At 52.3% G+C, this 11,132-nt stretch overlaps 1 protein-coding gene across 4 annotated transcripts in view; it reads right to left on the bottom strand.

Annotated features, from left to right (window-relative positions):
• Positions 1-11,132, bottom strand: part of SHANK1 (SH3 and multiple ankyrin repeat domains 1) — a 61,180-nt gene that overhangs the window by 11,065 nt on the left and 38,983 nt on the right. For all 4 annotated transcript variants that reach the window (XM_055235999.2, XM_055235995.2, XM_055235997.2 and 1 more), the window contains one exon: positions 1,643-1,739. In XM_055235999.2, coding sequence (XP_055091974.1) covers positions 1,643-1,739 — 97 coding nt within the window. The remainder of the gene's footprint in view (positions 1-1,642; positions 1,740-11,132) is intronic.

Below are 11,132 nucleotides of genomic sequence, written 5' to 3'. Positions count from 1 at the left end.
GGCCAGCCGCTATCATTTCCTATCTGGATAGCAATAGCTGTCACCTCCTCTTTGGTCCCCCGGCTTCCCAGCTCATCCCCTTCAATCTAGTCCCTTCACAGCAGCCAGAGGGTTTCTGTTAAAAGCAAAGTCAGCTCATGTCCTTCCTCTGCTCAGAGCCCTGCCATGCACTCACCTCACTCAGGGCAAAGGTTCAAGTCCTCACCATGACTCCCCAGACCCTGCAGGATCGGGACCTTGTCCCCTCACTGCCCTCATGTCCAGTGCTCACTCGGCTTCCTCCCTGTTCTATAAATGCACCAGACTCAGCCCGACCTCAGGACCTTTGCAGAGGTGGTTCGCTCTGCCTGGAATGCCTTAACCCCAGAGAGCCTCACGATTCCCCACTTCATCTCTAGGTGTTTTTGTTGTTGTTGCTGTTTCTTTTTTTTTTTTTTTTTTTGAGATGGAGTCTTGCTCTGTCGCCCAAGCTGGAGTGCAATGGTGCAATCTTGGCTCACTGCAACCTCTGCCTCTTGGGTTCAAACTATTCTCCTGCCTCAGCCTCCTGCGTAGCTGGGATTACAGGCACACGCCACCACACTTGGCTAATTTTTGTATTTTTAGTAGAAATGGGGTTTCATCATGTTGGTCAGGCTGGTCTTGAACTCCTGACCTTGTGATCCACCTGCCTTGGCCTCCCAAAGTGCTGGGATTACATGTGTGAGCCACTGTGCCTGGCCCATCTCTAGGTTTTAGGTCAAACCTACGCCCCGCCCCCCACCCAGCACTCCCTATCTCTCTTACCTTACTCTACTATTTTTTTCACACTTTTTTTTTTTTTTTTTTTTGAGACGGAGTCTTGCTCTGTCGCCCAGGCTGGAGTGCAGTGGCACATTCTCGGCTCACTGCAAGCTCCGCCTCTCGGGTTCACGCCATTCTCCTGCCTCAGCCTCCCGAGTAGCTGGGACTACAAGTGCCCACCACCACACCCGACTAATTTTTTGTATTTTTAGTAGAGATGGGATTTCACCGTGTTAACCAGGATGGTCTCGATCTCCTGACCTCGTGATCTGCCTGCCTTGGCCTCCCAAAGTGCTGGGATTACAGGTGTGAGCCACCGCGCCCGGCCCACTCTTTTTTTTGTTTTCCATAGCATGTACAACTGCTAACATACTAGATAATTTTCTTGCTTATCATCCTTATAATCCATTATGTCTTCCCCTGCTATAAAGCAAGCCCCATGAGGGCAGGAACCTTTAGTCTGTTTCATTCGCTGACATATCCCCATTCTAGAACAATTCCCGGCATGTGGGGAGAGCTTGGTAAACACTTGTAAAATGAATGAATGGATCGAATCGGGTATAAGAGAAAGAACCAGAAAGCTGTAGCGGGGGCTTTAGCTCACTGCATCCCCATTCTCTAGATGTAGAGCCAGAGGCCCAGAGAAGTCAAGCCACCTGCCCCAGTTCACACAGCTGGGAAGGAGGGGAGCCAGGATTCATGGCCAAGTTCACCCATCTCCAAAGCCTGAACTCTTAACCCAATTTGATGAAACTATGGTCTCTCTGGAAGCAGAGAACATTTCCAAGTCCGCTTGCTTTTCCTAAACTGTCACGTTCCTGGCCTCCCCCAGCCCCCGCATCTCTTCTGGGTGGCATACCGATAGATTTTTGCCGGAGCATCAGCCCAGGTCCTGGAGGCAGGAAAGAAGGACGCTCGTAACTTGGCTGGGCACGGTGGTGGGGATCGAAGCTCGACTTTGGAGCGGCAGTCAGAGGGGGAGAGAGAGAAAAGATAGAAATCAGTCAGCACAGAAAGGCTCGTGGCTTCACTATACGGCTGCCCCCTATTCCTTCCCTAAGCCCCTGCCGTAAGGGAGAGCAGTGTGAAGATGGTGGAAGGAGGCCGGGCGATGTGGCTCACGCCTGTAATCCCAGCACTTTGGGAGGCCGAGGTGGGCGGATCACCTGAGGTCAGGAGTTCAAGACCAGCCTGGCCAACATGGCAAAACCTCGTCTCTCTACTAAAAATACAAAAATTAGCCAGGTATGGTGGCGGGCACCTGTAATCCCAGCTACTTGGGAGGCTGAGGCTTGAGATTCTCTTGAACCCGTGAGGTGGAGGCTACAGTGAGCCAAGATCACACCACTACACTCCAGCCTGGGCGACAGAGCGAGACTCTGTCTCAAAAAAAAAAAAAAAAAAGAAGGCGAAAGGGAATTCTGGGGGGAATGAAAAGCCTTGAGTCTGGGCAGGAGGGAGAAAGAAAGGAGAAGAAAGCAGATTTTCCATCGACTTGCTCTGCTTCCTTCCTCCAGCCACTGCCCATGTCTAGGTCTCCACCAGTGTTCTCCGGGACGGAGCAGCCTCTTCTCTCATCTCCCTGCTGCCATCCTTGATCCCCCACCCTGTTCCGGTCTGTTTTCCACACAAGAGTCAGAGGCATCTTTCAAAAAGCATGCTATTTTCCCTGCTCGAAATCTCATGTCAGTTAGGAGGAGATCAGAGGGGACCGAACTCCCAACTCTGGTCTATAAGACCCTCTGTGGCAGGCCCTGCTGGTGCCCCTGCAGCTGCCTTCCCCTTGGATGCAGCATCCCATCCCTCCCCCACTGCTGGGAGTGTCACCTGCCTACGGCCCTTAAGAATTACCCTCATTCAGAGTCCTGGACTCGCCCAGTCCATTATGTGTCCCTGCTTCCCGGAGCAGCCCACAGCCCACCATGGACTGATACGGAGGTCCGAGGCAGCACTAAAGCCGGGGTGCCCAGCCTGACCCCATGGGTACCCACTCCAGCGAGAACCACATCTGCTTGACCTTCCACAGCCCCAGCCAGTCTCCTGCACTCCCTGAAGGTTCCCCCGTAGCAAACCCTTGGTACAGGAATCCTCACCTCTGGCTCCCGTTCTAGGGAAGCCCACACGAAGACACCCTGCAGGACCCAGCCCCTGCCCCTATTTCGCACTTGCTCCCTTGGTCCGCCTCCACTCCCACCTCTTCCTTCTCCTCTGTCAGCCCCAGGTCTACCCTCATTTGAGAACATCTGCAAGGCCTGGCTCTCTCGGCAACAGCTTTCCCTCTTATTGCCACAGTTCCTTTTCAGCGCCAAGTTCTCCACGGCGAGACCTTCCCCGGCCCCCTGCCCGGACCGCACTTCCCTCTGTCCCATTTTCTTCACAGCATCTCTCTTCCCCAGAAACCATCTTGTTTACTTGCTGTCTGTTTCCTCCACTAGCCTAGAAACTCCCTGAAGGCAGGGCCGATGTATCCCAGGCATCGCACCTACAGTGTCTAGGGCCCATGATGCTTTTAGGGGAAGTGTTTTAATTTCTTTTCAAAGTAGAAGTGAAAGAAAAAAAGAAAAGAGAAAATTGTACCCTGGATAATATCGGTCTTTGCAGCAACAAAATCATAAAATTTAAACTTTTTCTTTCTTTTTTTTTTTTAGACAGGGCTGGAGTGCAGTGGCGTTAACATGGCTTACTGCAGCCTTGGCCTCCCGGGCCCAAGCAATCCCAACCTCAACCTTCTGAGTAGCTGGGACTATAGGCGGACACCATCACATCTAGTTAATTTTTAAATTTTTTTGCAGAGACGAGGTCTTGCTATGTTGCTGAGGCTCATCTCAAATTCCTGGGCTCAAGCCATCCTCCCACTTTGGCCTCCCCAATAGTTCTCAGATTACAGGCAGGAGCCACCGTGCTGGCCTTTTTTTTTTTTTTTTTTTTTTTTAATGCAGAAGGGCAAAAGTGCCTAAGGTTCATGGAAGTCATTGTGAAACCTGCTTGAGGGTAGGGTAGTGACTTTATCAGTCTCATTTCCTACTGAGTCCCCAGTCCCCACATAGGGCCTGCTGTTCTACAAGCATTAGATGAGTAACAGGGAGAATCAGCCAAGGTCAGGCACTTCGGGGCCCTGACTCCCCAGCTTCTGCCAGGTCACCCCATGTGTCTCCCTTCACCATCTTTGAGACCAAAAGTGCAGAGAAAGGGAACCCTCTCGGAATGAAGTTCCCACCTTTGGGATGAACCCTTACTTCCTGCACTTCCCACCATACCCCCTCCTGCCTCTTTCCTCCAGCCATTCACAACCATTCCCAGTTCCCTCGATTCTCACCTCGGAGACTCTGCATGGAGCATCCTTTCCCTGGGCTCTGTGCTGTGCTTGGGAAAGCTCTGTTATCTTAGCCCTCCACCCTGGCCTGGCTACCCGCTTCCTTTAGGCCTGCAGGGCCCCTTAGAGTAGCCACTAGCCGTTCAACTGTACGTTTCAGGCCAACATGGTGGCTCATGCCTGAAATCTCCACATTAGGGAGGGTCGCTTGACCCCAGGAATTTGAGACCAGCCTGGGCAGCATAGGGAGACTCTGTCTCTACAAAAATAAAAATTACAAAAATTGCTGGGCACGGTGGCTCACGCCTGTAATCCCAGCACTTCGGGAGGCCAAGGTGGGCAGATCACCTCAGGTCAGGAGTTCGAGACCAGCCTGTCCAACATGGTGAAATTCCATCTCTACTAAAAATACAAAAATTAGCTGGGAGTGGCGGTGTGTACCTGTAATCCCAGCTATACAGGAGGCTGAGGCAGGAGAATCACTTGAACCCGGGAGGCGGAGGTTGCAGTGAGCCGAGATTGTGCCACTGCACTCCAGCCTGGGTGACAGAGCAACACTCAGTCTCAAAAAAAAAAAAAAAAAAAAAAATTAGCCAGGCGTAGTAGCACACGCCTGTCATCTTAGTTACTTGGGAGGCTGAGGTGGGAGGATCACCTGAGTGTAAGAGTTCCAGGCTTCATTGAGCTATGATTGTGCCACTGCACTCCAGCCTGGATGACAGAGTGAGACTGTGTCTCTAAAGAAACGGACCAACCAAAAAGACAAGTGTAAATTTCAATTAATTAAAATTAATTTGTAAAATTCAATTTCTCTGTTGCACTGGCCACATTTGAAGTATTCAACAGTTATCTGTGGCTGGTGGCTACCAAACTGGACAGTATAGCTATGGAACATTTCATCAGCACAGAAAGTTCTATTGGTTCTAGTCCAGACCTTCCTGGGGTCTGTATTATATGCCTCTCACTACACTTCCCTCCCTGAATTGGGACTGTTTCTATGTTTGTCTCATTGATTCATTCACTCTAGAAATATTTATTGAGGACTTCCTTTATGCCAGGGACTGTGACAGATACTGCAGATACAACAAATTAGACAAATGTCCCAGCCCACAGGAAGGGCAAGCAGGCCATAAACAACATAAATTCGTAAAATATAACATTGGTCAGATGGAGGTAAGGGGGAGGAGAGACGGAGAATGTAATTTAAAATACGGGCTGGTGCCGGGCGCGGTGGCTCATGCCTTTAATCCCAACACTTTGGGAGTTCAAGATGGGTGGATCATTTGAGGTCAGGAGTCTGAGACCAGCCTGACCAACATGGTGAAACCCCATCTCTACTAAAAATACAAAAAAATTAGTTAGGCTTGGTGGCGCATGCCTATAGTTCCAGGGAGGCTGAGACAGGAGAATCACTTGAACCTGAAGGCAGAGGTTGCAGTTAGTCAAGATCGTGCCACTGCACTCCAGCCTGGGTGACAGAGCAAGACTTCGTCTAAAATAAAATAAAATAAAATAAAATAAAATAAAATAAAATAAAACAAAATAAGGGCTGGCCAGGCACAGTGGCTCCTGTCTGTAATCTCAGCACTCTGGGAGGCAGGAGGATTGCTTGACGCCAGGAGTTCGAGACTAGCCTGGGCAACATAACAAGACCCTGTCTCCACCCCCAATTTTTTTTTTTTTAAATTAGTGGTGCACGGTGGCATGTGCCTGTTATCCCAGCTACTTGGGAGGCTGAGGTGGGAGGATCCCTTGAGCCCATGAGTTTGAGGCTGCAGTGAGCTATGATCGTGCCATTGCACTCCTGCCTGGGTAACAGAACAAGACCTTGTCTCAAAATAAATAAAATAAGGTGGTCAAGGCAGGCCCCACTGAGAAGGTATTATTTGAGCAAACTCCTGGAGGAGGTGAAGGAGGGGGCATAACGATGTGTAGAGGAAGAGTGTTCCAGGCAGGTGGAACAGCAGGTGCAAAGGCCCTGAGGTGAGGGTGAGCCAGGCAGGCTCAGGAGAAATAGGAAGGAGGCCAGGAGCTGAAGGGTGGGAGTTGAGGTTAGACAGGTGATAGAAGGGTGGGAGTGGGTAGGACCTGCAAGTTTCAGATTTCTTTCAGATTTCGGCTCCCAGGTCTCCTCTCTGGAGAGGCTTCCTCCTGTTACTCTGTCTCATAACTCCCTTAACTTATGCCAGTTTGGAGTCATCATCATTATTTGCTTGCTTGTGTACTGTCTGTCTCCCTGGGCATGCAGCCCACCCCAATACTCTTTCTACTCTATTTCCTTGGTAAGAAAATGCCAATCTTATTTGGCACCTTTTGAGAGACTACACTTCCCAGCCTCCTTTGCAGCTAGGTGTGGCCATATGACTAAGGAAGGCCAATCGGGATGCACAAGTGGGAGTGTTGTGTGTTACATCTGGGCTGTCTTGGAGGTAACTCAAGAGGCAGCAAGGTGCACTCTTTTGCCCTTCTGCCTTTCTGCCCTTCCTTGTTCCTGCTATGTGGAATGCTGGTGCAATAGCTAGAGCTCCAGCAGCCATTTTGGACTATGAGGCCAGTCTGCAGTTGGAAACATGGCTAAGACGGTGGAGCAGAAATTGAGAAGGATTCTGGGTCTTTAAGACCATGGAGGCTGCTAACTTGCCTGAGACTTCCTATCTCATACTTTTGAGATGGGAGTCTCACTCTGTCACCCAGGCTGAAGTGCAATGGCACTATCTTGGCTCACTGCAACCTCTACCTCCTGAGTTCAAGCGATTCTCCTGCCTCAGCCTCTTGAGTAGCTGAGACTATAGATGCCCACCACCACACCCAGCTAATTTTTGTATTTTTAGTAGAGACAGGTGTTCACCATGTTGCCCAGGCTGGTCTTGAACTCCTGACCTCAGGTGATCCACCCACCTCGGCCTCCCAAAGTGCTGGGATTACAGGTGTGAGCCACCGAGCCCGGCCCCCATATTTCTTTAACGAGAGAGAGATAAAAGCATTTTCCTTGGTCAAGCCACCATTATTTGCTTTTTCCCCCTCAGGTACGGCAGAACCCAATTCTGCTAGTCTCCTCTTTCAAATGTAAGTTCTCTAAAGGAAGTTACTTTGTTTGACTGATTCACTCTTATACCTTGAGAGCCCAACAGCAGGTCCAGGATATAGTAGGTGCTCAATAAATAGTTGTAGAAGGAAGAACTCATTGGAAGCAATACAAGACACCCTGACAAGATGTGGCGAGCAACTCCAGGGCAGAACCCCAGCCTGTTCCTCTGAACATCCCCATCAAACAGCACAGGGCCAGCTCCAAGCAGGCATCAGGAGGTGTCGCCTGAAGGCATCCCTGCTTTGACGGATTTCCTGCCATGCTGCTCTTCTCTAAGCGCTTCTCAGCCTGCTCAATCCTTCTCCACTTTGCTGAATGTTTTTCTGAACCCCTCCCCCATCTCCTTCAGCCACAGCCCAATACTCTGCTTGGCTTTCTGTCCCATCCTGCAGCTGTGTGGTATCAGAGGGCATAACCTTGGAAAAGATGAAGGCAGTAGAGAAGTGGCAAGCGGAAGGAGACACTCTTGTGTGAGCCATTTTGCCTGCTGTTTTTTGTATGTGTCCTCACTGGATCCTCACACCTGTGAGTTAGGGTGGATTATACCCGTTTGGATGATAATGAAAGAGGCTGTGATCAGAGAGAAAAGGGCCTTATCCTAGACCAGCCAGGGAGTAAGGAGGAGATTAAAGATGCATCGGAGAAAAGAGATCAGAGTGGCTCAAAAACCCTAAGATAAAATGGGAGGGGTGTGAAGAGTCAGGAGAAGGGGATGTGACCAGTCAGGAAGCACACGGGGACTGCTGAGGAGCAGAGCTGGAGAGGACAACAAGAACAGAGTCCAGACAGGAGAGGACAGCTGGGAGGAGGGGAGGAAGGCAAGGGAAACACCTGCACGGGGTAGGGGGGCGGGTGGGGGGGGCCAGAGGGAGAGGCGAGGGTCAGGTGACAGGTGAGAGTGAAGGTGATGAGGCAGGGGTCAGAGTGACAGTGGAGGGGTTGATGTGACAGTGGAAGGGCCAGAGTGACAGGGAAGGGACCAGGGTGATGGGGGAGAGGTCAGGATGACAGGGAAGGGTCAGGGGGACAGTGGAGAGGTCAATGTGACAGAGAAGGGGTCAGGTGACAGAGGAGGAGTCAAAGTGATGGGGAAGGGTGAGGGTGACAGGGTGGGAGTCAGGGTGAGAGAACAGGTAAAAGAGAGACAGTGGAGGAGTCAAAGGGACAACGGAGGGGTCAGGGTGATGGGGAGAGGTCAGGGTGATGGGGAGAGGTCAGGGTGATGGGGAGGGGTCAGAATAATGGGAGGGGTCAGGGTGATGGGGAAAGGTCAGGGTGATGGGGAGGGGTCAGAATAATGGGAGGGGTCAGGGTGATGGGGAGAGGTCAGGGTGATGCGGAGGGGTCAGAATAATGGGGAGGGGTCAGGGTGATGGGGAAAGGTCAGGGTGATGGGGAGGGGTCAGAATAATGGGGAAGGGTCAGGGTGATGGGGAGGGGTCAGGGTGATGGGGAGAGGTCAGGGTGATGGGGAGGGGTCAGAATAATGGGAGGGGTCAGGGTGATGGGGAGAGGTCAGGGTGATGCGGAGGGGTCAGAATAATGGGGAGGGGTCAGGGTGATGGAGAAAGGTCAGGGTGATGGGGAGGGGTCAGAGTGATGGGGAGGGGTCAGGATGATGGGGAGGGGTCAGAATAATGGGGAGGGGTCAGGGTGATGGGGAGGGGTCAGGGTGATGGGGAGGGGTCAGAATAATGGGGAGGGGTCAGGGTGATGGGGAAAGGTCAGGGTGATGGGGAGGGGTCAGAATAATGGGGAAGGGTCAGGGTGATGGGGAGGGGTCGGGATGACGGGGAGTGGTCAGGGTGATGGGGAGGGGTCAGAATAATGGGGAGGGGTCAGGGTGATGGGGAGGGGTCAGAGTTACAGGCAAGGGGTCATGATGATTGGGAGGGGTCAGGGTGATGGGGGGTGTCAGTGTGATGGGGAGGGGTCAGGGTGACGGGAGAGGGCTTAGAGTGGCAGGAAACTGGTTAGAGTGAGGGGGAGGGGTATCCCCGACAGAGGAGGGTGCAGAGTGACAGACGCCTGGTTAGATTTGCAAGCTGACAAAAGACACTTCTGTGCCATGTGGAAGAAGAAGGGACAAAAATGGGTTAGCTTGACACAAGAAGGGTCAGGGTGACAGGAGAGCTGCCAGACTGACGGAGGAACCATAACAATCTGATGGGGCATCGCACTGACTCCCGAGGGAGCACCTGAACTCCACCAACCAACGGGAGCATTCGCTCCCGCGCAGAAGGGGCAGCCAATCAGAGTGCGCAGCCTTGCATGACGTCACCGGCTGCCGGGCAGACTCCCTTCAGTCAGTCGCCCAAAGGCCCAGTTCTCCGTCACCTCGTGGCCTGGTGCCTCAATGGCAGCGCATGTCCTGCGGCTGACCAGTGGCTGGGGAACTCCTGCTAAGCAGGCAGCCCTGAGAGGGGATAGGGGAGAGAATGGACGGAAGACAACTGAAGAGACAGAGATGGGGGGACAGAGATAGACAGAGACAGAGGGAGGGAGACAAGGAGACACAGAGACAGAGGTAGAGAAACAGAAAAAGAGAGACAGAGATAGAGAAATAGACAGAGAGACAAAGGCAAAGATGGGGAGAGACAGAGATGGAGAGACAGAGACAGAGACAAAGGCAGAGATAGGGAGACAGAGATAGAGAGACAGAGAGACAAAGGGAGAGATAGGGAGACAGAGATGAAGAGACAGAGAGAGAGCTAGGGAGACAAGGAGACACAGACAGAGATGGACAGACAGAGACAAAGAGACAAAGACAGATAGGGGAGAGAGGGAGGCGGGGAAATAGGGAGGGATGGGAAGAGAAAGATGGGGAGAGTGAGAGAGGGGAAGAGGGACAGACAGAGATGGGGCCTAGAAGGGGGAGACACAAGGACTGAGAGATGAGAGGGGAAATGAGAGGGCGATGGGAAGCAGGAAGAGCCCAGAGAGGCAGGAGGGAGGGCAGCTCTGACTCAGAGAGGGCCTGCGCAGCCCCAGGAGGGAACCCCAGAAGTGGGGAGTGCAACTGAGAGGGAGCGATGACGTCTCAGACTGAGAGATGAGGGGGCACGAGGGAGCCCTCGGGCATCAGTGGTGGGTGACAAAGACAGTAGCAGAGAAAGCCAAAGCCATACCGAGGGGCGGATGGACAGCAGAGACCTAGGAGGAGACAGCCCAAGAGGTGCCCTGACCTAGGGTGGATCTGCCGGGCTCTGCGCCCCCACTGTCCCCACCTCCTCTAGGTTGTATGCAAAAGTGCATCTTTGGAGAGGGTTGAAATCTCCCAGTTTCCAAGTCCTTAGATAGTGGCATCTTTTTTTTTTTTTTCAAGACAGAATCTCACCCTGTCACCCAGGCTGGAGTGCAGTGCCGCAATCTTGGCTCACTGCAACCTCTACCTCCCAGGTTCAAGCGATTCTCCTGTCTCATCCTCCCGAGTAGCTGGAATAACAGGTGTGCGCCACCACACCCAGCAAATTTTTGTAGTTTTAGTAGCGATGGGGTTTCGCCTTGTTGGCCAGGCTGGTCTCAAACTCCTGATCTCAGGTGATCCACCTGCCTTGGCCTCCCAAAGTGCTGGGATTACAGGCGTGAGCCATCACTCCTGGCTGATAGTGGCATCTTATACAATGCTTTGCTCTTGTTCACTTTTGTGCAGACCTGACCCAAGAAGCCTCGGGGGGTACTGCACCCCCCACCCCACTGCATCTAGATCAGAGGGAAGATGCAGAGTGAAGAGGGGAGAGGGGCCGAAATGAATGGGAAATCGAGACACCGAGAACAAGACCAGACGTCGAGAGAGGCCACCGAGATGCAGAAACCTCATGAAGGGGCATCTCCATTGACTCAGAGAGCGGGAAAGATAAAAATGGCAGTTGGGAAGGAGCACAGAAGGCGGCAGAGAGAGCCTCCAACATGAGAGGGGGGCCGGGGGAAGGCCCAGAGACAGATCCA

This window comes from Symphalangus syndactylus, chromosome 13 (genome assembly GCF_028878055.3).
Source record: "Symphalangus syndactylus isolate Jambi chromosome 13, NHGRI_mSymSyn1-v2.1_pri, whole genome shotgun sequence".
In the NCBI taxonomy this organism is placed as follows: Eukaryota; Metazoa; Chordata; class Mammalia; order Primates; family Hylobatidae; genus Symphalangus; species Symphalangus syndactylus.
Note: the sequence above shows the minus strand (reverse complement) of the source record. Positions and strands in the feature narration are given on the sequence as shown.